Here is a 27,068-nt window from a genome sequence, read left to right as displayed (position 1 = left end):
CATTAATTTAAGGAATGGAAATAAAACTATTTTGAAAACCACTGGTATTTAAAAAACCCAAAATTTTAACTATGAGGTGACCATGACTAAGCAACTCAGATTTTCAATTCCTGGCTGGTTATTTTTTTAAAACCACAGCTTGGTTTCCAAAGGCAAAACCACTCCATGACACAGGCTCTGCCTCACACTCCCAAACACTCTGAACCAACAGCTTTAACTTGTGTACATTTGCACAGAGAGCACAGTGAGTTTGGGGGTTTCCCTTGGCTAGATGCACTCTTGGACATCACAAAATCAGTGAACAGTTTGGGTTGGAAGGATCTTAAAGCTCATCCAGCTCCACCCCCTGCCACGGGCAGGGACACCTTCCACTATCCCAGGTTGCTCCAAGCCCTGTCCAACCTGGCCTTGGATACTTCCAGGGATGGGGCAGCCACAGCTTCTCTGGGCACCCTGTGCCAGGGCCTCACCACCCTCACAGGGAACAATTTCTTCCCGATATCCAATCAAAATCTAACCTCTGTCAGTTTGTAGCCATGTCTCTTGTCCTGTCACGCCAGGCACTCTCCACTCTCTTGGAGTGGAAGGGGCTGTAAGGTCTCCCCAGAGCCTTCTCTTCTTTTGGTGAACAGCCCCAGCTCTCCCAGCCTGTCTTCAGAACTGTACTGATGAAATGCAACACAAGTTCCGTAATCCTGAGCATTTCAGCAGCTAGGTCTTTTAGATTTAGAGGAACAGCACACAAAAACCTTCTCCTCCGGAGCTGCCTGTGCAGTAACCAGCCATGAAACAATTTCTTCAAGACAAGGAGAAAGTGAGAATTGCCAGCTGTACAGAAACCCCACTGTTGTAAATCCCTAAGACAGCAGAGTCACTGTTGCCATCACCAGCTGTTCCAGGGGAAGAGCCAGCTGGACATCCCCACTGCCAACAAGCTCCCACATGACACACTCACACTCCGTAAGAATAATCTACAGTTATTACCACGTCCTGAGTACAGCCATAAGTAAGATTTCAGGTGTTAACTTTTAGGCCCAGATTTTCTTAAAACAATCCTGCAGAACATATATATATGGTTTTTTGTTTTTTTTTTTTTTTAAATCTATATTTAAAATTATCTATTTACCTAACCTACAAAACTTTACTACAAGTAGTCTGCCATCTGGAGAAAAAACACCTTAAATTCAATTTCAAGTATTCATCAACATTTAAGTTGTTACTCTAAGTCCTTTGAACATCCTGAGACAAACACTCAATTATAATTATATAAATATTCAATCAAAATAATTATATAAATATTCAATCAAATATAAGGGAAAAAAATAAGTAAAAGAAAGGAAGCAGCTCCCAGAGTGTCAGTACAATTTCTCTGTGCAGGCCAGCTCCCACCCACCCAGCCCAGGCTTTCCAGAGCCCTCAGCCTCCAAAAGCTGGTCCCCTACAAAATTTGGCAGCTGTCAGAGGCTGAGTTGTCTTATCTTTTGCAGTCACTTTAGATTATACACATTGCTATCCCTCCTTGCTCAGTGACAGTGATTTCCAGGGAACTCTCCCTACTTCCTTCTATGTGTGAACTGCACAAAAAGGAACAAGGGATTGAAGGAAGCCAAGCAGTATTTTATTGACTCCCAGAAGACAGATATGGATTGCACACAGCCCTGGAAAACTTCTTTTTAAAATCCCAGAATTACCAACAAGAGAACTCATTCCTCATAAATAACCTGACACCGCTCCTTCCTCAAAAGATTTTGGCATGGAACATATTTCCTTTACAGTTTAATGCTACTAGTTCATTTCAACAGCTAAAAAACTGTCTATATAATATTTAAATATTTTGTTCATATTTTTGACTTCATAAAAAATAATAGTTTTAGCTACTACTTTCCTAGTCCTCAAAGAAAATTCAGAAAGACACCAACTTTTGAATGAGTCCCTTAAAAAAGTGTGTTTCACCTAAGAGCAGTAATGACTCCAAGGAAACACACACGGTGTGACCACCTTTTCCTCAACCCTGCAGAAACATGTCCACAACACTCAGCTACAGCCTTAAGCAGAACTTCTGCACTGTGACCAAGACAAGGTCAATCCCAAAGGCTGCTGTCCCAGTGCTTGCAAAATCTGACCACATACAACTGAATTCCTTTCTGTTTTGGAAGAGGTCAGTCTACCTACCAACCTCTCAGTTGGATGATGACTCCAAGAGCCTTGTTGGGCCTGCAAGAGGCCACGGGAGTGCTCTCAGCTTTAATGAGAAGCTGACAGGGTGACTGAAGCCACCACAAAGGCGAATTAACCCAGCCCTTCTATTGCAGCTTCTTCCCCTGGCATCTGGAAAAGGCACTAACCTCCAGAAGCATCAATTTCCTGAGGGGGACCCCTTGCCTTCCCAGAGCAGTGCTCGCTATTATCCATAGTACCACCCAAATGTACTGTTTGCACCTCAGTGTCTTCCTCCCAAGACATGAACCCAGAGACTTCAACTAATGCACAAATGATTTTCAGGTCTGATCAGGTTTTGAAGCTGAGAATGGGTTCCTACTCAAGCAGAAATGCCTTAGCATTCATGACTGGCCTGAAGTGGGTTTACACCAGTCTCCAACACCCCAAGGACTTGCTGACCCAAGAGGTGCTGGGGCTGAGGTCCTCCTTCTACACAGCAGTTAATCAAACATACCTCAATATCTTGCTTCCATCTCACATTTTTACATAAAGCAGAGGTGTCCACACCTTCAGGAAAAACACTTTTTAAAGGAATAGTCAAAACAAATGGACAATGGACACACTTTTGAAAGCAACTTACCTAATTAGTTTCATGAAGCCCATCACACATGTAAAGCCCAAAGGCCAGGGAATCTCAGACACAACAATTTGGCTGAAAGCAGGTATAACTCACAGGAAGTAAGTTTTAACAACTGGTTTCTCTGTTACAAGAGCTTCCAGAGGAGAGCAATTAATACCCACCAAGTGATTGGTTTTGGCAACTCAGGCTCTGTGCCCTTAAAATGAGTAGATTTTTTCTAAAGCTGTCACATTGCTGTTACAGTGAAGATTGTATTTGGATGAGTTCCTGGGATATACGAATCACCTACTTCTAAACAGGCTTCTGCATGTTATAGACTAAACTTCTTAACTTACAAATAATTATTTTGCTGTTTCCAGTTTACAATGGTAAAATAATGAAGACTTCACAATGTGTGTAAATGGGAGGTAAATGTATTTTTAAAAACAGAATAAAAAGCTGCATGTTAAAAACTGGCTCACAGACTAATAAATACATACATCAAAGACATGAAATTTTCAGCAGCTGGTTTTAAAGAGCAAGGAACTGGGAAAAAACTAGCTGTCCAGACTCCATTCTGGCTCTGTGATCTATGTGCTAAAAATATCTGCAGTTGAAAAACAAGTTAACAGAGGAGTAGAATCAGCTTTGTTGCCTATTTTCTTTTTAAAAAATTAAGCTACTTCCTAAAAGTGTGGTGTAAAACCTAGAGAAACTATTAATTTCTTCATGCACTTGATGACATTGAATTAAAAAAGAAATATTTTAACCCAGAAAAAATGAGTCATTGTATACAGTAAGGACAGCCTTACTGCAAGTTTTCTACAGTAAAAGTATTTCTAGAAATACACCAGAAATTACTTTCCTATAACAAAATATACAATTATGTGCCAGATCATTATTGAGTTTCAATACTTAGGCAAAACAGAAATAGTTACTGTGAAGTTTAAAAAAAACCCAACTCCGAAGAGCAGAAAGATGTTTTGACGGCTGTGGAGATGCCAGAAAGCAATGCTGGACACCAGGAATTTCCAGAACAACTCCCTTTCCAAAGTGATGTGCAGTTTGTGAATTAGACCGTGAGAGAAAACTGATCCTGTTCTATGGGCTTCTCCACCCAGGCTCCAAGTCCTGCCTTCAGGAATGCTTTAAACAAACACTCTTTAGCAGTTTGATACTCAGCGGCTCCTTGCTTGGTGTCGTGGTACAGGTTGGGCTTGAGGATCTTTGAGCGCAAGCTGGAGGAAAGCTGTGGGGATGAAAGACAAGACCCTATTAAGCCAAACAGTATCAGAGTGACTGAGTTATTTAAACAGCTAATATTTAAACAAGGTAAGGATCTACCAAACAAAATGTTGAGGCCAAAAAGCCACAGACATACTTCCTGGAAGCTTTCTTTCTGAGAGTAAAAAGTGAAACCTCAGCAGTGAAAATAGGATTATCCTTCCAAATAAATTAAAATGCAAAGGCAAGCTCAAAGGAGACAGCATCCTTTGCTTACTCAGCTATAAACCAAGGAATATGCATTTTGGACCAGACATCACATTAAAGAGTAAGTTAACAAACACATTGTTCTTTTCCCTTACTGCATGGAGCAGCAGCTACCTGGCCTCAAGTTGCACCAGGGGAGGTCTAGATTATATATCAGGAAAAAAAATTCACTGAACGGGTTGTAAAGCATTGGAACAGGCTGTCCAGGGAAGTAGTAGGGTCACCACCCCGAGAAGTCTTCAAAAAATGTGTGGACATGGTGCTAGAGGACATGGTTTAATGTGAACATGGTGGTGCTGCTGCATTGATGGTTGGACTTGACGATCTTAAGGGTCTTTTCCAGCCTTAATGATTCTGTGGTTCTAGCATCAGACTTGGCTTAAAATAGGCTGAGAAAGTGGCTTCTGAGTACAGAAAGCACATCCAGGTATTTCACTAAGACTTAAAAAGTGGCAAACCTGGCGCTGTGGAAGCTGTACCTTGGCATGGATGCGCATCCAGCGGCTGTAGAACGCATGCTTACAGAGGCGCGATGCACGGCCCATCTCATCCTTGCCAGTTGTAGCATTAATGATTTCCAGACCAGAGTCTCCTACTGTCCAGTTCACACTGAAGTTCGGGGCTTTCCCTGGCTGACGGGCTTCTGCATTACTGATACCTGAAAGAAAAGTGATGTTTAACGATGATAATAAATACAAACACTTGATTTTTGTTTTTTTGTTGGGGAGTAAACAGTGTTACAAGCAGATCTTTTATTTTGACGGCATTCTCCTGCAGATTTCTCACCGACTCGCAGAGGTAACACCATGGACACCTCACTTTCATTCTGGCTAAAGTGGTCTCTACTTCTGTCCTTCCCAGCAGGGCAAGTGTGCACCTCTGCAGAAAGCGGCCTCCTCGGCAGAGGGGATCATGGAGAGCTCTGTGGCAGGAGTTCATGGGGTTCATCTCACTTCCAAATGGATGTGAAACTATGAACCCTGGAAGTGTTCACGGCCAGGCTGGACAGGGCTTGGAGCAAACCTGGGATAGTGGAAGGTGTCGCTGCCCATAGCAGGGGGTGGAATGACATGGGCTTGACAGTCCCTTCCAACACAAACCATCCTGTGAGCCCCATCCTCAGAACCCTCCATAAAGCCAGAACTGGCAGACATTTGGGTCTTCCAGCATAAATCCATTGTGTTCTAGCTGCCTCCCCACTTTTACATGGCCAGTGTTGCACACTGAGCCCAGAGATGGGGAACCACAGGACTCCAAACAGGATTCGAATCACTTTGCTCAGGTGTTAAATTATGTGACACCTTCAAGCTATGGCTCTATCTCCAGGGATAGAGAAGCAAAGCCACCACAATCCAGTCAAGTGCAAATCGAGGCTGGCTGCCTGCCCAGGGCAGGATTTACTCCCCATGACACCCAGATGCTCAAAAGATGGACTGTACATAATGAAGGTCACAGCAGCTGCTCCATGCATGTGTGACTCCTCAGACGTTCCAGGGGTGGCAAAACTCTATTGAAGATGTCTCAGTCACCTCACCAGGAGAGAGCAAAGCACGAGGGCAATTTGTTCTTTCTAGTAAATAAAAATCCCGCTTTAAGGCAGCTCTCATTGAGAACCTATTTCAAGTCTACTCCACTGTTAGGCCAGGTCCTACACTTAGTAAAATCTAGACAATTTTTGGAAATTGAACATAAGCAACACAGCAGGATGCATTTCTGGCTGATATCTGGAATGCAATCTAATGAAGCTGGGCACCTGGTGATGCCTTTTCCTGGTCTTAAAATCAAGAGTCAAACACAGTTAGAAGGGAAAAAGGGATTTCACCTTGGTATTTATTTTAAGGATCCTTAGGTGCACACATCTAGGTCAAGTGCACTGAAATGCACCCTGCAATCCCCCCACAAAAGATCTGGTATAACATTATAGGTTTTACTAATTAGCATATCTATCAAAGATTCCCCAATGAGAGGCTCAAGTGAGACCCCCTCCCCAAGGAGCCTTCCCCTGGATGGTTCTATCTTAGTTTACAGAATGTGTTCTGGAGAGAACCTTGGGGTCTGTGGCACATTGATCCCTAACTACGAAGCTTCTAAAATGTTTAGTCTCTCAGCTTGACAAACAAGTCCAAGAATGTAGGCAAAAAGCACTAAGAATACAGAAATTATAAAAAGGTATAACAGGGGTATAAAAGAAAAGGCAAAAAATCACCATGGCATCACTGGGAGCAGGACTGGCTCACCTGGCTCAGTCTCATGGCACCTCTGGGCCCAGCACTGAGAGTGTGCAAGACCTACAAAGTCTGAATGACTCAGCAAAATTCAGGTTTGCTTCCTATCATCAATTCGTCATTTAAAAAACAAAAAAACACTTTGAAATATAAACCACTGAAGCTGTTATATTTTTATACTTGGTTTGGATCAACCTTGTCACTATGACTGATAAGAAATAATTTAATAATAGAAAATAACCAACTATTCCCCATTTTCTAAAATATAAAGTGAAAAAATTGAGAATTGGAACAAAATTTCATTTTACCAAAAGTACTGAGGCAAGGGTGCTAAGAAATTGATGCCACCTGACAATTTTTTGTCTTTTTTTTTCTTACATTTAATGACATCTATACTATTACCTTTCCTTTCATTCCATACACTATTACACAAGTACAGGGATCAGACAGAGGTCATCAAGTACTCCAAAACACTTGTGATATCACAACGAGTCCCACAAGCAAATCAAATAAAGATGACAAAGCTGAACATCCAGTATGGACTACATTTCCATTGCAATTATACAATTCAATTCCTTGGGTTTTGATGAATTAATTATTTAAAAAAAAAAAACATTAAACCCAAAACCAACCCAGATTTAGAATTTCAAACAGATTTAATTAATAACAACCCATTCAGCTGCTTATTTGTGGGCAAGAACTCTAGAGAGATGGCAAAGGAGTCCCTGATGGTGGATCACAGGTAGCATGGACAGGGAATAAGGGTTATCTCAAAATCAAAGCATTTGATAAAACTTCAGCTGGGTCAGATCTTCCCCCTCCAAATCTAGACATGAATATAGCACAATATGCTGAGATTAGAAATAGAAAAGAAATCTAGGATAGAAAGTCAAATATTTTACTGAAATAACTTTGAAAACTTTGAAAACTAATAGAACTAAAGCTATTTAGAGAACATTGCTCAGAACTTATTGTTGAATATTATTAAAAAGGGATATAATAAGCAAAGGGAAAGGTCACAGCTCTTTGTGCCAGTGCTTATATAAATAATAATGCTTGACAGTTCTTTGAGGAGAGAGCTAAAACAAGCTTCATTCAAAAGGACACAGAAAGCTGAAAAGCACCAATGTGAACAGGAGCATGAGGTACCAAGGGAACAGCCAAGAAAAAAAAATCACCAGAAGTTCTGCTGAAAGATTTATTTTTGTCTACCTTAAAAACAAATTCATTAACACTTGAATAAAGATGGTCTCCTTGGGAAGAGTGAACACAGCTGGAGAGCTTCCAGCTCGGGGCAGACCTGGGATGTGTTGGGGGGGGGAAACTGAGGTAGGATCGGTGATGATACTAAATTATTTTTAAAAGGCAAGAAGAGGAGCAATTGCAAAAAGTAGCAGAAAAAACCTCACATACTGGGGGGGTCTGGGCAGTAAAAAGGCAAATGAAATTCCTCACAGATTAATATAAAGCAACATATATTAGGAAAAAACCCAAAGTAATCTTGCACAAGGAGTGCTGGTCTTGGAGCTCAATATTAGCATTCAGGAATGAGTTTCTAATACTCAGTTCTACCAAAAGGTCAGGTCAATCACCAACAGTAATCAAAGTGAATGTTAGGAATTATTAGTGAAGGATCAAGGAAATGAACAGAATATATGCTACCACATAAACCAGTATTGCTGCTTTACCCTGGCTATCAGCTACTGCTCTGGTCTCACTAGCACAAAAATGGGTCTGCAAAATGATCCTTATGTGAAAGGGTCTCTGTGCAAGGAACAACAAAGTAGACTAAGACACTTCAGCTTGCAAAAAATAGGACTTAGTTTTCTATACCTCTGAGATATTCCTTCCTATCTGAGTGTCATGACCACTGCTTATGGTCTGGATCTCACAGAGCACTGAGGAACATCTAATTAATTAAATTAGCAGAAAGGAAGTTCCTTACCCAAGGAGCCTGTGGATGGCAAAAAGTTGAAACCATTTCAAAAAACATAACCAGGAATGAACAAATGAAAGATGTGCTAAGGATTTCTAAACACAAAGATCTCAGTACCTGACTTGGGCTTCAGCAGGGGTGAACTCCTGCGTGCCCACCTCCCACAGTGGCTCCACCAAAAAGAGTCTGTGCAGGTCACCCTGCAAATTGGCAACTTGACATTGGCTGATTTATCCAACCATCCTCACTCTGAGAAATCAATCCCTTTTCAGATTATTCTAGAAATTTACAAGATTCAAACCTGTCTTCTCTTCAAGTGGGGTGGCCACCTCTCAGGGAGAGTTCAACTGCCCTCAGTGCTGGGCTGCTAAAGGCACCCTGAAAATCTGGCTCCTGCAACCAAAAGGTTTCCAAGAGTCAGCACAGGAAGGGAGTTTCCTATCAATAGACAGATTTCCTGCATCCCTTACCTGAAAAACAGCTGCTCTGGTATGCATGTTCCCTACTGGAACTGAATATATGGGGCACGTGTTAGTGGTGAACAGGGCAGTGCTGAGTTAGTGGTTGGATTCGATGATCTTGGGGGTCTTTTACAACCTTAATGATTCTATGATTCAACTTGCTGGGAAAAGGTTTAACTAAAAACTCTCTTGTAAAGAAAGAAAGATGATAAAAGACAATTTTTAGCAGTACATAACAGTATCTCAAAATAATTCTAACCTAATGCAGGTGCCCCAGCAGACATAAAATTCACTTTATTAAAGAAAACCTGTTTTTACAGTACTTTCTCAGCTAAACAGGCAGGACAGTGGGACAAGACAGGTATTTCTGTTCTAGTTCATCCCTCTGGTAGAAATAAATCACGGAGGTGTGTGTGTGGTACAAGAAAGAACACAGAACTGGAGACAGGTATTTCTGCAGTGCTTGTTCTAGGTAAGAATACACTGAAAAATATGTGAATCCAAGAGCACAGCTACATGAATGCCCCAGCTGAATGTAACACCAGAGGTCAGAAAATCAGCTTTCAAGACTGAACCAGTAAAAAAAAAATACATCAACAGAGATCTCTGCCCAACCTCCTAAAAAAACCTATCTGTACATTTTTGAGATGTGTATTTTTGTGAAAACTGAACAGCTGAGAACATTTCCGAACTCTCTGCTACTCAGCAAGTCCTGGGTCAACTGTTTTAAACAGATGGTTCTATTTCATGGGAAATAGATGATAGCACCATTGCAGAAAGATGATTTTCAAGAAGACAAGGTACTGTTCTATGCTGTGAAAAGGAAAACAAAAACTCTGCTCACCCTGCCACAAACCTGCTGTCTTGAAGGACTGATAAAAATTCCCCAAAATCAGGCAGAAGCAGTCCATGCATCAGCTACTATGCCCATAAAACTATTACATATTTGGAACAGAGTGTTGCAACTGTTACTTACTTGCTAATATAAGGATGAATATGTTATTTAGCACTTTTATACATTCTAATTCGGGGAATCCTTATTAATTACCTTTTGTACCTAAAGGAATACTCATTGTTCACAATGGTCTTTTGCCCACTCCCTCCCTAAATCTGTTTTAAAAATTCATGTCCAACTTTCAACATGCTTTAAAATTATGAGCTGCTTTTTTTCCCCTGGAAAATAAACACATGCCAAAAGCTAAACTCTACAGAGCAAAGCAATGCTCACAGTGAGAGGATGAGACTTCAGTTTTAAAGCTTTCAGGGCATTACTGTAATAAGCTATTTTTGAATTTAAGACAGGTGAAGTGTTATCTCCATCCATTTTGAGCTGATTTTTGATCTAGAAATTGTGAACCAAGTGTGTCTATCTTGGCATACTGATAAATGAAAGGACCACTCAACAAAAATCTGCAGTGCAAGAGAAGTGACAGTCAATGCTAACACACTATTTCCACAGGTGGGAAGAGGTTTCACTAAGCCTTCAACTTGCCTCTCATCTTCCTAGGGCATACTCCAGACAGGAATGGTGGGGAAACTCATCCAAAGTTTCATCCCCCAGTTCTTTTTAGCTTTTAAAGGTCCTTGCTACAGTATTTCTGACTGGATATCTGTGTTATGTTTTGACCACAACTTTTCTATTGTAACCAGCAAGCAGTTTACTCACAGCACACAGTTTGCAAGGTTTTGAGAACTGGAAAATCACAATGCTACTTGAACAGACTTAGTTACCGGCACGGCCTTCTCCATTAGATACTTGCCACTAAGTAAAGGTCTGTTGAGTGTATAAAGAGGTGGTAGATCTTCTATCTCTGCTATCCTCTGGTATACGGCTCTGGATAGATGATCCCCATGATATAAACTCCCCAAGATGATGCTAGAGAAGTAAATTGGCTCCACAAAGAGGCTAAGTAAGGCTCCTTGAATACCCAATACGTTCCACCTAAGAGGGAGGGAAAAACAAAACAAAACAAAAAACAAAAAAACACTTTCTTTTTAATGGAACAAGTAACATCTGCCAGACATAACAGCAGTTAATCACAATGGACCAGACTTTCAACCCTTCCTCCTGACCAGCACATGACCATGGTAGCATAAGCTGTGAATCCTGCCAGAATTTCAGAGATCAGCTTAGGGGACACTCAGTGTAATCCTGAGTAAAATGACCTAAAACAGGAGCAGACTCCTTGTAACCCTGCTAACATATCTGGTGATGCATTTTCCAGCACTCTAATGCCAGAGATGGACAGGATCATTCAATGGGAGAAAGCCAAACCGTGAGATTCTCCATCAAAAACAGCAGCTGATGCCTCCAAAGACACCTGCCAGGGAGAAGAGCATCCTTTCCAGAGCACAAGAAGGATTGTCTGCAAGACCTCCACACCTCACCATCACAAGGAAAGGCCTGTCCTTCAAACCTTAGCCCAACTGCCCACATCCTGCTGACAGAAAGGACATGTGCACTGGCTTGCAATATCCACAGGCAGGGAGAAAAGTGAATATGAAAACTGAAAACATGCAAAGAATGCATATAGTCTTTGCTCCCTTTAGCTGCTTCACAGATTCCAAACATAAATCCTTGTCTGAGCACTGTGATTTACACTGGATCAGGTCTGGTGGCAGGGATGCAGAATGCCTAGGAGCAAGATCCTGATTCTGAGTTGTTTTTTTTTAACTGTGTTCATTTGATAAAGTTTTGGCTCTCAGTGTCTCTGTAACAGTCACGCAAAATACTTTTGAAAACTTCAACATCTCCTGCAGAGTATTTTCACTGCCTTGGTCTGAGGAATATGTGCAAAAAGCTTGGCACTATGAAAATAGCGTATTTCAGTCTTGGAATCCCAGAATGGTTTGGCTTCGAAGGGACCCTAAACATAATGCAGTTGCAACCCCTGCCATGGGCAGGGACACCTTCCACTATCCCAGATTGCTCCAAGCCCTGTCCAACCTGGAGATGGAGTCCAACTGCAATACTCAGACACAAGCAGCAGGAAAAGTTCCCTTGGTGCTTGGATGAAACAGAGGAGCACATCAGAAGCTCTTGTGCTCCCATAGAATGGTTGTCCTTGTTAAAAAGCCCATCCTATGCCAGGTTGCAAGGTTGTCCTAGGAAAACAGGGAATTCGGATGTTGCTAACAGTGTTTCTTGCAGCTTGTGCTGGGATGGCAGAGCTACACATCAGCATCATTTCAAGTTAGAAACTCCACACCACAACTGTTTCACTACTGCAAAAACTGAACTACACAGGCTGGCTTCAGGACTTGCAACACGTTTCTTTTTTTTTAAATAAAAATGGTAAAACAAAGATTATAATCCAAGGAAACAGTTTCTTTACATATCTTTACTGAGGATGAAAATGGAGGCAATGAGCATTAATTTACTCACCTGCCATTAAAAAAGCTGGGCCTAATAAGTGAGTAAAAATACTGTGATATTAAATGAGGTGTATTTTACATGGAATAAAGGCATATTTTTAAAAAGACTGAAAACACAATCAGGAACCAAGTGTCAGAGTAAAGATATCAAGTGAAAATTGTTGCTTCCCAGGACCAGTATGCCTTTCTGACTGCTACAGACACAGGTAAAACTATGGAAGAAACATCTGGAAAGAATTCAAGACTGAGCATTGCAAACTGAGGTTTGCAGACAAGGCACATCACATTTTACATTACATGATCAGTGCTTGAGTGATGACAGACATTTTAAAATAGGCCAAGGCACTCTTCTGGCAAGCCCTTACTTCTTAAATAAATCCTTTTCCAGACCCTTTTCCTTACTTCTGACTTCAGTATTTCCAGAGCTCGTGTTTTACTGCTTCCTCCCACACTTGGTGACCTTCTCTGGCACAGAAAATGAAAAGTTGACATTTGTCTTGTTAACTTCTGATTAGAAGGGGAGGAGGAGTGAGGACAGCTGAGCAAGCCTCTGCAAGGAGGGCTGTATGAACTGGTATTACTGGGCACAGGCCTTGGTTTGCTGGGTTGTGCTGAATCCCCTTTGCCACTGCAGCACACGCTCATGCTGGGCTCAGAGCAATGGGCCTGTACAAGGACAGGGACTGCAGAAACCACTCATCAACCAAAGCTCTTAATATTCATTATGCAGGGTTGGGTGGTGGTTAGGTTTATAAAACTAGCTTTAAATTTCATTGTTGCAATAAAAGAACATTTACTTCTCTACAAAAATGTATTCTTGCATCAGAAACTGGTTATAGTGCAGAGATGAACATGAAACCCAAAAGAATCACATAATCACTAAAGCTGGAAAAGCCCTCTAAGAGCATCAAGTCCAACAATTAACCCTGTTCACCACTGTTCCCAGGTGCCACATCCACACACCTTTTGGACACTTCCCACCTACACTCCACCACTTCCCTGGGCAGCCTGTTCCAGGGTCTGGCCAAATTTTTCCCCAATATCCAACCTGCACCTCACCTGGCACAGCTTGAGACAATTTCCTCTGGTCCTGTCCCTTGATATGTGGGAGAAGAGACCAACCCTCACCTAACTCTACCCTCCCATCAGGGAGTTGCGGAGAGCACGAATGTCACCCCAGAGCCTCCTTTCCTTCAGGCTGAGCCCCCCCAGATCCCCCAGCTTCTCCCTATCAGATTTATGGTCATGTTCTGCAGATCATAGCAGAGTGAAAGAAAGCACTGCATGGAGACTTTCTTCTTGTTCCTTTTTCATACTCCACTTCCATCAAACAGTAATATCTCACTTCCATTAGCATGTACACTGGAACAACCTTTATGAATATAAAAGGAGAAGAAACCACCACCATACATCAGTTTTCAAAAGGCCACAGGCATTGCCTCCAGAAGTGCCTCATCCTCCAGTTTACAAACACAGGCTGTCAGAACACACACCAACAATTGCTGCCAATCTAACACTAACCTCTACTGAAAGCACAATTTCTTTTAAAATTAATGGGCCAAATGCTGTATTTCACTACAAACCATGTGGTGCGGAGCAGAAAAAGCAAAATGCACTACAGAAAACTTCAAGTCAGTGTTGTCTTTCCAGTGGAGCAATTAAGCAATGGATTTTTTTTTTTCACATTAAAAATAGCATCAGAAAAGAGTTAAGTAATTGAAGTGACTTAAATCTAGCTTACAAACCCAAACCTGGGTGCTAAAAAACGAGCACGAGCAGAACACAAGAATGCTGCATCACATCAAAAGATACTGACATGCCTAAAGAAAAGCATGTAAAGCAGAGCGCTGCAGATGGGAAAGAACATGGAAGCAGGCAGGGAAACTTTTCCAATGTATACCTTCTCACTGGAAACACATGAGATGCTTGTCTAAGCTAAGCAAAAAAAAGTCTTATAACAGTATTTAACACATTCTGAGCATTCTGGTTTTAAGTTAGTACAAGAATTTTCTTTGACAACATTCAAAAACTTTACTTCAAAGTAAAACTGATATTTAAAGTGCAAGCTCTTAGATTGGTATGAATAGCCACAGGATTTACATTCAAACTGCCAACGCTTAAACACGGGTGCCCTGATTTGTGCTGGGGTACAGCTTATTGTGATTTCTTCATTGTTGGGAGTACAAGGACAGTGTTGGGAAATGCTCCTTCAAACCAGTACATCCCAACACCTTTACAGGCTCGACCCCCACCTTGGCCTTTGCAGATCAATGCACATGAGTTGTGTTTAACTCCTGACAATTTACACAGAGGACACTCTCTGTGTACTGTGCTCACCTGAGGTCTTACAGATGACCACCTCAGTGGGAAATCCAAATTTTACAAATTTATCATAGTCACTGGTTTTCTTATTCTGTATTCTCTACTCTAGATTCTGTTCATAACAATCTGAAGGATGGATGCACTTCCTCAACCTTTGCTGTTCTCAAGCACACTGCACTAAAAAAGGAGGGTGGAGAAACCAGACACTGACACCAAATCAAGAGGAGTCCTCTCCTCCTTGCTGTGTTGTCACATTTCTGCTTCGGACCACCATCTGCTCAGGGGTATCTACAGTGGATTCCTAAAAGGTCTGTGGATTTCTTCAAGAAATGCAGCTGATTTCACAGCTCTTGACACATGAGAAGGTAAGTAAAATTTAACTCTCAGCAACACTTTCACAATGTGCTGGTAGCACCTCTTGCCAAAAATAAAACCAGTTAAAAATATATGCGTCAGGTAAAAACTCCCCTCTGAACTTTTCAAACTCCAAAGGTACAGAAATGCTGTTATTCACATTATTTTAGAGAAAATACAGAATTGAGGGGGGCCTAACAGCAGTAAGTCATACAATTTGATGTTAATATCAAACAGTTACTAATTTTTATGCCGAGAGCAGTATGGGGGAGGGGAGTCACTATGTGTGACCCACAATGGTGTCCACATGGAATTGGTGTCAAAATTCATCTCAGGAAAACAAGAGTCTCCTGCAAATACTCAAACATGGCAAAACCTATCAAGTGTTTACAGTTCAAAGAGCTTCTCATATCAATATTATTTATAAACCACAATTACTATGAAGAAATAAAAATTATTTAGTTAGCATTTTGTTTATCACAAGTTTTTACTTGCAACTGATGGCAAGTGAGAAAAAGTGTCACTGTGGAAGATGAAGGACTATACCAGAAAGCAGTTTTCCTTCTGGTGTGCAGAAGGCACAACTTTAAACCCGATTTCTTCTTGTTTCCTTAAGAGATTAATTAAGTCTCTATGACCACTCCTCTTCAAGGGCCACAGTTGTAAACAGGCAGCAGTATCTTTACAAGGAATGAGAGCTTCTTTTAAATCAAGTAGCTGGCTCAGCAGCCCACCCTGTAAATCGTAAGCACAGGAAGTCTCTGGTCTTTGACAGCAGCCCTTCTCACAAACACTGTTTTAGACGTGCAATTACAGACATGAAAAAGTGTTTCCCCTTGTAGCTGCACCAAGGCAGGCAACCATGCAGCTCTGCCTTGTCCCAGCTTTTCTAGCATTGCCTGCATTTGCTGCCTGTATGTTGTTGGAGACTGAAATGTTAATAGTTTATTACTTAAACATCTTCATGAAGGACCTTTGCCTACTATAGCAAAACTGTATTACAAAAGCTGCAGAGAAGACCAGTACTGAACAGGCCTGACTGAGGCCTTACACTGCTCGCTGATGAAGATACGATAAAATAACAACTCAGGGCTGGGGACATTCCCAAAGCACAGGCTTAACACCTCAGGAGTGGAGACCACAGCCCCAGGGCTATCAGCTGCCAGGCTCACACAGACCCCCTGCACCAAAGGGTGGAGGGAGGGGAGGCTTCGGGTGTGTGTTGGAAAAGCCTCTGGTGAGAGGCAGTGAACACCCATCCTCCACTGTGCAGGGAAACCCAGCTGAGGGCCCTCTTCAGCTAGGGAGAAGCTGCATCCACATGAAGGACAGAGGGGTGCCATGGCCCATCAAACGCCCCCCCCCCCCCCCCCCCCCGAAGGGGTCCCCAGATCCTTCACCAGAAAACCAGAGATGATGCAACAGATCCATGGTGCTGCAAGGGACAGTGACACACTGGCGCCCTGCAGGGGAGACACCTGGGCGTTCCCACCTGCCCAAAACATGTGTTCATCCACTGCATTCTACACTCTTCAGTGTGGCGGCGGCAGGGGACCCTCACCAAGACCAGATGGAGGGGAGCAATGAGACGTCATTGGGACCCTCAGATGGGTGATATGCTTCCACCTAACCCCTGTCACTCTCTCCCTGTACCCCCACCCCACACACACACTTCCTTCTCTATTTCTTTCTGTCTTTTCTCTTTCTTTCTCTTTGCCTCTTTTACTATTAAATAAAACACATCAATTTTTTGGCACCAACATCTAATCTCATTCGGTTTTAATCTCATTTTTGGGTATATTTTTAACCTTCAAAGTTTTTTCTGTTTTATACACAGACTTTGTTTTCTTTGCTCTTCTGGGTTTAAACCAGATCGTAACATATGTGAGCCTAGTTGGAGAGGTTCCATAATGGTACACCTTGGATAGTTGTTTCTCACCACCTCCCCTCAGGTATTTTACCTAAGTGCCACCATGCATCAAAGTGGCCACTGCATTCACATCAGCCACTGTCACTGGGTTAAGAACTGGTGAGGAGAAGTGCTCTCTTTTGGGGACAAAAGGAGGAAGACTGAGTTACAAATGTCCATTTGGATTTCCCACTCTGAATAAGCACAAAACAAGGCTGGTGGATGGGCATGTGATATTCTTTCACACAAAAGTTTATCAGAAAAATATTTTCCCTTCTTTAAAGTAGAAGAGCACCAACTCCCTTTTAACAACTCAACATAGTAAGTTTTTCTCAGTTCCTAGAGCTTTTCTACCAGAGAAACCATGTGAAAAGGAATTTTGCACTTCTCAGCAGGACATTAGCCATTAACTGGAATGTTTAATGAGAAGGTAAGTAATTATTTGAAACCCAAAATATGGGCAGAAAAGCACATCAGAAGGAGAATGACAAAAATCAACATCATGAAGTACCATGGCACCAGGTCAGGATACATTTAAAACAAAGCCATGTGTATTAATGTTAACTCTGGTCAGAAACCACCCTAACACCTTACTGCAAAGCCACCAAGCTCTAACACACCAGGACAATCCTGTTTTAATGCTTCCAGCCCAAGGGGGATTACACTCATGGCCCTCCCACATTTCTCACAACTCTCCCTGGATGTTCCTAACAGGTCTAGGAGGGTGCTGGGCAGCATGCTGCAGCAAAGCCCTCAAAGGCTAGAAACAGCAACCTGGATTATACAGATAATCCATACAGATGAGGGAGTTCAGATATAAGTGGTTTGATACAAGTGCAGAGCCACACCCCAAATTTATCCACATCTTTCCCAGGCTGTGACTGCGAACCTTGGGAAAGATCAGTGGCAATTCCCATGTCTGAGGCATACTGGAGGACTGATTGCTGGACACAGTGGAGCAAGGCATTCTTTCAAATGTAAATGGACAAAACATGTCAGGGCAACGTAAAAAAAAAAAAAAAAAAAAAAAAAAAAAAAAAATTTGGGCCTCCTTACCCGCCATACAGTCTTTGTTCTCTGTCAAGGGGTTCTATTTGCTTCCTTCACTGGCACAAACAAAATTATTCCCATTAGCCCAAGGAGAGGTGACAGCTAGCTATGGAAGCGAGAGATGGATTCTGTTCTGCATCATACAAAATCAACAAAAGAATCAAATGTGTTCTAGCTCAACAACTGGCTTTTTTTCTTAAATATATTTGCAATGACAATGTGATAAAAGAATGTGGCATGAATCCCAAGTCAGTCAGTTGGGAGAAGCCCCTGACATGAAACTGGGGAATTTATTTGGTGACTTTTACTGAAAATATTATAAAAGAAGCTGAAATGTCATTTTTATAGAATTACCTTTCCCCAGCTGCCTGTCCTAGTTCTGAAAGACCCTATTCATTTATGTTAGGGGTATTTAAACTAAAATAAAATGTTTTCCTTCAGTAGAGATGCTGATTACTTGAGACAAGACTAAAGGAACAAAGCCATTATGCAACTTTCCTCCTCTATTTTTCATCTGGCATATGCAGTTCATAAAAATAGTTCCTACTTAATATCCTTAATAAACTTTGAATTGGGCTAACGGTGACTTTAAAACATATTTAACATACATATCATTAAAAAATAACTGAAGTAACATTAGCTGAAAAACTTGGCATTTCTCATCTACTTTGCAAGAGCACAAAGGCTGCAAACACACAGACTCATTTAAAAAAATTATGATGTTGCAACTCTCCCATACTTCTGATGCTTGTTAAAGGATTCTACTGCTAAATTTTTTTTTGTCCATTTATGATTCTGAAAACAAAACCAATCTTTCAATCTTTGCCAAAAAGGACAACAAAGGAGGAATTGGATGAAATATAAATTAAAATACTGTTCTGGAAACAAAATATTTAATTACAATAAAATACTTAAACTATAAATAAAATTCTAGAGTTAAAAACTAGAAGTGCCCATCCATTAAGGAATTTTTTAACAGGGACACTTTCCACCATACAAAATAATAAAAATCTAAACTATGCATGGAAAATGTAGGTATCCTTGATATCATGGAATGGTTTGGGTAGGAAAGGACTTTGAATCTTGTCCTGTTCCAACCCCCTGCCATGGGCAGGGACACTTTCACTAGACTAGGTTGCTCCAAGCCCCATCTAACCTGACTTGGAACATTTCCAACAATGGGGCAAGGATGTATATCACCAGAGGAAGTTATTCAAATATAAGTAATGTAGTAGATTTATCGTACCGTTTTCCTAATGCTATACTACTTTAGGGGGAAAAAAACACTAAAACATTCCTCTGCTATTACCTAGCGATAGAAATACAAAACAAAGCTGTCATGACTTGATGTGGCTGGAATGATACAGAATGACTCCACCTTGCCTCTGAAGCCAGCAAAAGGTCTGACATCAACTGCAGGTGAAGAATCAGGGCTTTATCACGGGGTGACAGCCACTCTCACACTATGTCTAAGCATTGAGATAAGCCCAGCAATTCCCTGCACATGCACCATGCACTCCTCCTTTAGGAATCACAAGATGGTTTTGGGTTGGAAGAAACCTTAAAGATTATCCTATTCCACTCCTCTTCCACTATCCCAGGTTGCTCCAAGCCCCATTCAATCTTGACCTTGGACACTTTCAGGGATGGGGCAGCCACAGCTTCTCTGGGCAACCTGTGCCAGGGCCTCACCACCCTCACAGGGAAGAATTTCTTTCCAATATCCCATCTAACCCAGCCCTGCTTCAGCTTAAGGCCATTCCCGCTTGTCCTATGCCCTCCTTCAGCAGTAACATCAATAGCAACAAAACCAATCGTTCAGCATCTCACCTGGCTATCTTGTCACTGCAGGACATGGTCAGCAGCCTCTCTCCTTGCAATACCCCATCCCACGTCTGGATAGTGGTAGTGGAGCGCACGGGGATGGTCCCTTCCCCAGACTCGATTTTTGTCCGTAGCTGTCCTCTGGCTTTTCGGTTTGGATGTCTGTCCCCTTGGTCTGAAGGGCAAAAAACACTGAGAATCAGCTGAGGAACATTTTCAAAGGGTTTTACATTAGAATCACAATAAGAAAGACTAATTTCAGGTATTTGCCTGCAGTTATTGCTGGCTTGCATCACAGTCCCTGCTGCTCTTGGCAATTTAGCTACAGCATCAGACACCTCTCACAAACACTGCCTTCCAAAACACACTTGCAGTTAAACCAAGCTTTCACCAAAGGAGCAGTAGGAAGCAGGCAGCTCTTGAGCTCTGTTCTGGGTGTTACAGAGTTAAAATGAAGTTAATGGGCAGACTGTGGAAGGGGCAGGCAGAGAACTGCTGTTAAAGGATAGAAACGAGGAAAGGGGATGGTTAGTTCTGTAGGAATACTTGCTGACTCACTGGCTTATCTCAGTTAGCATCAACCTCTTCAAGACCACAGGGCTCATCACTCTATACTGAACTTCTACCACAGAGGAAGAACAGCTCAGACTTTTTTGGAAGAGATCTTTGTCTAACACCCCTCTATGCTAAAAAGAAAGAAGACATCTAAATTTTAACCATGCCGCTTGTACATGCCCCAAGAATAATTTAAGCTCCCTTGGGTGGGAGAGGACTGCTGTCATACCCTCTTGAGCTGCTTCATGGGGTGAGAAAATCCGAGCATCACCACAAGGAGATGTGCTGATATAGAGATGGAACTGCACATTCTCCTTCAGCTTAAACCCGCCTTGCTCCGATCTGATAAAAATGGATTTTTGCTGATCTTCTTTATTGCTGAAACAGAGAAGAAAGCTAGAGTCAAAACTGTCATTAACATGGAAATAAGCATAAACTGGGCAGACTTAACAGGCATTAAAAACAAACACAGGATGGCTGAAGATTCTATAATATAAATCTAACAGTTATAACAATTAACAAAATTAAAGGACCATCAAGACAAGAAACAAAGAGCCTATGGCAACCCCAGATGTCAAGAGCTTTCAGGCACTTAAATGAAACATCAGCAACCTTTAGCCCATTTCATATTATTTTGATTTATATGTTTACAGTTTACAAAATGATTGCCAATTATTTTCCCTGTCCTCCCCTCTCATGACTGACACCTCACTGAATAAATGTTTGTTCAACTCAAACTTGAGGGCAAAGGGCAAAAGTTCTAAATTCAGCATCCTAATGCAACAGGACAAGTGTTTTACAGCGAAATAATGAAGACAGATGTTTTCCACAGACACTTTCTCAGCTCTGTGGGATCAGCTCATCATCTTTTTCCCTCCAGCTTACCTTAGGTAAAGCTCAAGTTGTGTGTACAGGAATTTCAGCAGACACCGTCGAGCTATAATTTCTGCGTGGCAGTCATTTAATGCAAGACCACGATCACTCATGTATTCACCATTGATGCATTTTGTTCCTGTAGAAACACTTATTACCAGGGCATCTTTCACATCTGTACCTGCAAAACAAAATTTCAGGAAGGCGATACAATTAACATCACCAATAATGCACTGAGTGATCTTCTTCCAGAACCGAAACAAGGCTCTTTTTTTTTGTTGTTGTTTGCTTCTTTTAAAAAAATGGTTTTTTCTTCTGATAATTTATTTAAAACAAAAGCTTCGTTGAGCCATACCTCCCTGCACCAACACTGTCTGTGGCTCTTATGAGAACCACTCTCTTCATGTTGGAGTTCAGACAAGTTAAAAATTGAAAACCTGCAGGTAAAAAGTGCTGCTTCAAGAAGAATCATTAAAGCCTGAGATTCAAAGTGCTTTTTTTCCTGAGGTTCAGGCAGCCAGCAACTTTCAGCATGTACCTTCTGGCCACCTACGCAAATATTCACAGCCACTTTAGAAATCTGAAAGGCACTGGTTTATTAAAGCAGCAACACGTCATGGAAGGGTATTGAGCCAACAACAGGAAAGGTAAGACTAGGGAAAAAACAATTGTAAATGCTTACATCACTGTAAAGATTACTGTGTAGTTCTGGGTATTAAACTACCCCATGCAATAGAATTTTAAAAGTATCTTGGGTGGGTGTTTCCTATACAGAGAACTGCCTTTATCACTCAAAAAACCCAGGTGAATGAAGGACTAAGAAAGACAGACCAAAATGCCACTTAGCAAAACAGGGGTAAAAAAAGCCCAACAAGTTAAAATGAACCTGAGCCCAGCTGGGCCCTCCTGCCCACAGGGCTAGAGGAGAAGCAACGAGCTGCAACACAAGGCTATGCAATGGGGTCATCTAATTCCAGGTGTTGCCCGGACATGTATTCATTGTGCGATATTTTCTGTGTAAAGCTATTTCTACAGTTATTCAAAACGTATTCATGTGTTAGTTAAGTCTTAATTCTTTGGCACATGACTCTTCTGGGAATTGCACATACAGGGCTGTAAATAGCATAAAAACCTGTTAAATATCACAAAATAAACTACAGCACGTTCCTCATGTATTTGGGGCTAAAACAGTGTTATTACCAGATGGAGGTCTGCCTGTTGCTCAGCAGTGCTTGAGAAGCATCAGGGCTTCCCAAACCTGCCAAGGGCCTGTGTCAGTGGGAGGGCAAGAGACCAGCAGGGGACACGGCTGGGACAGCCTGAAAATGAACATGCCACCAAGGGTTCACATGGACTGAAGACCAAGATAAACCTTAACGTGAGGAAAACTCAGCAGCAGCGTGGTCATATATTAGTTTAGGGCAGAACTTCACCGTTTTGGGTGATTTGGACAAGCAGAGATCTCATGTCAGCACCCAGAGAACCATGACACCACTGCCATCTGCCAAAACATCAACTGCTTTCTTCAGATATTTTTACTAAAATGACTGACATAGAGCACTAAGAATAAAACATGACCAAAACAGGAATACCATCTACAAGGCCAATGGGGGACTTTATTTATTTTCCCAAAGTTTCATGATTAACTTTAAAACCTACATTTTGTGAGCTACTCAGATGTCTCAATCAGGCAGAGGACAGGAATTCTGTGGAAACAGGAGTGTTTGCAGGTCTAATTTTCCTCTAAATACCTGAGATTTAATTACTATATTTAGTCCACCTGCAAGATTAAACAGTAAAAATATATTTCAATACTGAAATATATACTGGTTGACTGAAAAAAGGTAGTTTACTAGATGCAAACAGAGCTCTCATATTTAAGCATTCAAAATCCTATTTTTTTTTATTTACCTGTTGTCATGACAATTCCAGCAAGGACTTTTCGACGTGCATGTGGAGATGTGAAATTTTCTGTCAAATCACTGAATTTATCTACAACCAAGCGTGCAACAGCATCAGCTAAAACCTGTAACACCACACAGAAATGCACATTAAAAATTTTTTCAAAAATTAAAAATTACAGGAGCATTAAGTTATAAAGATTTACACTTTTATATGATTGGATGAAGCAAATGAAGTGAGTTTTTATTGTTCACTTTAAAAATTGAGGCATCACTTGCAAGTGGAAGCAGAGGTATGAGTACTCCATGTCTACTAAAACAAGGTCAGACAGCCGTAAGCCAAGCATCGAAGTATCTAATGCCTGTGATCCTGATGAACATTTGAGGCTTGGGAGAACAACTGGATAGACAGATAAGTCTATACTCTCATGCTCAAACCTCAAAACACATCATTTCAGTATCCTCAACATTGAGCCTGACAAGAAGATTGAAGTAAAAATCTATGCCCCTCAAATGAACCTTTTATAACAATCTAATTCCTTATCTATTATATAAATAAGGGCAACTTTGTTTTCAACACTCGTTTAACACTTCCTTTGTCTTATTACAAAATCTGTACAAAGTTAGGAATAGAAAATATCAGTGTATAACCCCAAATAAGCTGCCTCAAAATTAAGAAAGATTTCTGTCTTTCAGGAAAACTTGAACAGTCACTTTAAGTCAGGCTGTAAGCAGTCAGGCTGTTCTAAAATGAAGGAAAACTTCAAAATACCAGTCCTGCTCCTGTTGACAATCCAGTTCAGCACTGCAGCTAATCTCACTGGCTGTTTTCAAGGCAGCCGGAACTGTAACTGCTAGAAAAGATGAGTCAAGACCAAATTCTTGAATTTTCACCTGAAAAGAAACTGAAGCCAAGGCAACCATGTGTTGACAACCAGCAGTATCTGAGAGGTTCTAGGTGTGCACACCCGGCCCACAGCTTCACATGCCGCAAAGACACAGGTACTGTGTCACACCCAGCAGTGCCATACAGATGTTGCATGAAGCACTGGAACAGAGGAGCTGTGGCTGCCCCACCCCTGGAAGTGTTCCAGGCCAGGCTGGACAGGGCTTGGAGCAACATGGTCTAGTAAAAAGTGTCCCTGCCCATGGCAGGGGGTGGGATTGGATGAGCTTTAAGGTCCCTTCCAACCCAAACCATTCTATGATACAGATGTGTTAGATGCCCAAGAGAAAAAGGGGAAAGAAAATAAAAATAGAAAAAAAGAAAAGAAGAAGGTTTGAGGACCACCAGCCCTATTCACTCCCATTTCCTTAACGGGGCTCATGAGAACCAACAGCCTAGAAATGATGTGGACATGCTCTCAATGTTAACTTCCTTTTGGAAAAGCTTTAGCAGCCAAGGAAGAAATAGCTAATGGTTGGGTGTCATGATTACAGAGCTTGGCAGCTCTCACCAGAGCCTGATAGATAACACTGACCAGCAGTCAGGTCCCAACTGCACCAGCCTCATCCATGTTTTCCAATCACTCAGCTTGTGGAATCAGAAGACTCTTGACATTGCAAACACCAATTTTGTTGATACATTTGAACGGACTGCAACTCAGAAACTCCATATATTTTTTGGGAACACAGTTTGGCTCAGAGGCTATGAACATGTCTGGTCAGACACTGATTTTCAAACATGGTCTTTTTGTTGCTAGACCCAAAACTGGGTTACAGTCCATGTTCTGCCAGCACCACAACCACACAGCACTAAATCTGCATTTGTCCTGGTACTTACCTAATGCAGAAAGCTGAACTTTAAGGTAAATACACAAAAGAAAAAGCAAATAACAGAGTGTTTTTGAATCACCCTGGTCTTAGAAGTGAAAAATTAATACACAAAAGGCTTAAATTATTAACCTCCCTGCAGCCATGCAGGCAGATCACTGTATAGCCAAGGCACAGAGTCCCCATTCCAGTGTTTTATCCCTAGCCTCATTGCATAGTTACAGATATTGCTTCCCAGTAGCAAGTTTTATGCTCTCATTTCTGTAATCTGTGTATTTTCTGCTCTACCCTACACTGTCATGTGCTAGACAGCACATGGTAAAATCGTGCTGAATTGTAAAATCATGTTGAATGACATTGTGATGGAATATAGATACTACAGAACCAAACTATTCCAGACAGGGATGGACCTGATCCACAAAGAGAATATATGCTTCAGGTCGCTTCCAACCCAAACTATGCTATGCTTCTATGCTTAATAGAGGCTTCAAACCTGCTAGAAAAGGCTTGGCATCCAGGGAATAAAATACGTGATTCACCTTTGCTCAAAAAAAAAAAAAAAAAAAAAAAAGAATGGTGACTGGTACCAACACTGGGAACTGAAACTGCCAGGTGTTTCTGGGAAGAAATCCACGGCCACCTTGCCTGCTAATGCCACTGATAAAAGGCTCCCTAAAAAGCAGCTGGGTAGGAAGCCTGCATACAGGCTGGATCCATTAGCTTTTTCCAAAAGGATCCTTTTTTTCACATAACAAGCAAAGCAGAGGAAACTGTGGTGTTGATATAGAAACAAGCACGCAGTGAGTTCCTCCAGGAAGATGAAAGCTGGCACAGCAGAACAGGATGGAGTTGCATCTCACTGAACCTGGAACTAAGCTGCTGGCAAGGAATTCTAAAAACACTTGGATGAACTTGGAGCCAGACACTGGGAAGGACTCATAAGAAGGACTAAGCAAACTCAAGCAAGACAAAATGACCTTTGGAGATGCAAACAATCCAGGATGAACAGGAGAGGAGGGGGGGTTGGAAAAAATCACTGCCAGAAAACAGGCAGATATATTAAAGATTTGTTATTTCTATTTGCTACACAAATAGTGTGACAACATCTGGGCAGTGAGGAATAAACACTACTAAATGCCTACAGATGTACTCACTAAGATTTTGGTCTTTTATAACAATACTCCCCCAAGAAATTAGAATTATCCCTCTCTCCCAGGCAGTCTATTACATTGACATAGCTAAGAGCATGAAAGACAAGGGAATAAGGCAGCGCTGGGAAGATGACTTACTGGCCAGAAATTACATCCTCGCTGTCCCCATCTCAAAACCAAGGACTTGAAGCTGTTTCCACAACAAGCCCAGGCCACTGACTGGCCTGAGTAGGGATCTTTCACATGTCAGTCTGACTCTACTGCCTTTCATACAAATAAATATTAATTGGAACAGAAACTGAACTCATGTCTCACCTTCCCTGTGAATGCTCTAACATCTGACACACAGTTTCTCTACCCTCGCTCCTGCATTAAATCATTATTCCAAGTTGAGTAATTCAAAAAATGAAAGACCTAAAATAGCTGACAGTTGGCTCAGTAAGGCATGTTAGCTCCAAGTTATTTTGGGTGCTCCTTTCTCTGATTAAGTCACAGAGAATCCACTCCTTTTCTACACACACAGACTGGTTTTGGTTAAATGCAGGTGTTGCAGCAATGTTGTAGCAGAACCACCCTAATCGTTCACACTTGAAAATATTCTGGAGCTGGTGAAGTTCAGGTCAATCTGGAGCTGAAGGAAGACATTGGCAAGCCATGGAGACCACCCAAGATGAATGCTGGTGATCCCTGAACAATGGGAAAGGCAGCAGCTACAGCTCACAGGTCTCACGGGAACTGACCGAAGACATCTCAAGTCCTCTGTGCTCTCCTTGGATCTCCAGGGAACTTTCTCAAGCAGAAATGTTCTCCCTTGTTTTGGTTTTTTTCTTTTCTTCACAGTTTATGGCTTATGTGAACTTCCCACTGCAGGTAAAATCAAGGTCAACCAGGTCCTCCCCTTTAACAGTGACCAGCACACACAATTCAGAGAAGTTTCCTGTATTGATTTAAAGAAACTTCTGCCTGGTTGTAGAGTCACTGCTTATGCTGATGTATCTTGTACATTTCTTCCAATTCCACAGCAATTATTCCAACATATAATTCATTATATTCCCATAAATATATTCAAGATTATCTTTTTCCCAGGTT

The 27,068-nt window shown here is 41.6% G+C and overlaps 1 protein-coding gene across 14 annotated transcripts in view; it reads right to left on the bottom strand.

Moving 5' to 3' along the window:
- Window positions 1–1,404: 1,404 nt before the first annotated feature.
- ADARB1 (adenosine deaminase RNA specific B1) overlaps window positions 1,405–27,068 on the bottom strand; it is a 65,587-nt gene continuing 39,923 nt past the window's right edge. For 13 of the 14 annotated variants that reach the window (XM_069021900.1, XM_069021903.1, XM_069021913.1 and 10 more), the window contains 7 exons: window positions 23,066–23,180; window positions 21,167–21,335; window positions 20,511–20,659; window positions 19,733–19,901; window positions 10,653–10,834; window positions 4,729–4,928; window positions 1,405–4,028 (listed from right to left, as the gene is read on the bottom strand). In XM_069021900.1, the coding sequence (XP_068878001.1) occupies window positions 3,852–4,028; window positions 4,729–4,928; window positions 10,653–10,834; window positions 19,733–19,901; window positions 20,511–20,659; window positions 21,167–21,335; window positions 23,066–23,180 (1,161 nt within the window). In that variant the 3' untranslated portion in view covers window positions 1,405–3,851. The remainder of the gene's footprint in view (window positions 4,029–4,728; window positions 4,929–10,652; window positions 10,835–19,732; window positions 19,902–20,510; window positions 20,660–21,166; window positions 21,336–23,065; window positions 23,181–27,068) is intronic. The other variant, XM_069021914.1, reaches the window with a different exon arrangement.

This window comes from Aphelocoma coerulescens, chromosome 7 (assembly GCF_041296385.1).
Source record: "Aphelocoma coerulescens isolate FSJ_1873_10779 chromosome 7, UR_Acoe_1.0, whole genome shotgun sequence".
Taxonomy (NCBI): domain Eukaryota; kingdom Metazoa; phylum Chordata; class Aves; order Passeriformes; family Corvidae; genus Aphelocoma; species Aphelocoma coerulescens.
Note: the sequence above shows the minus strand (reverse complement) of the source record. Positions and strands in the feature narration are given on the sequence as shown.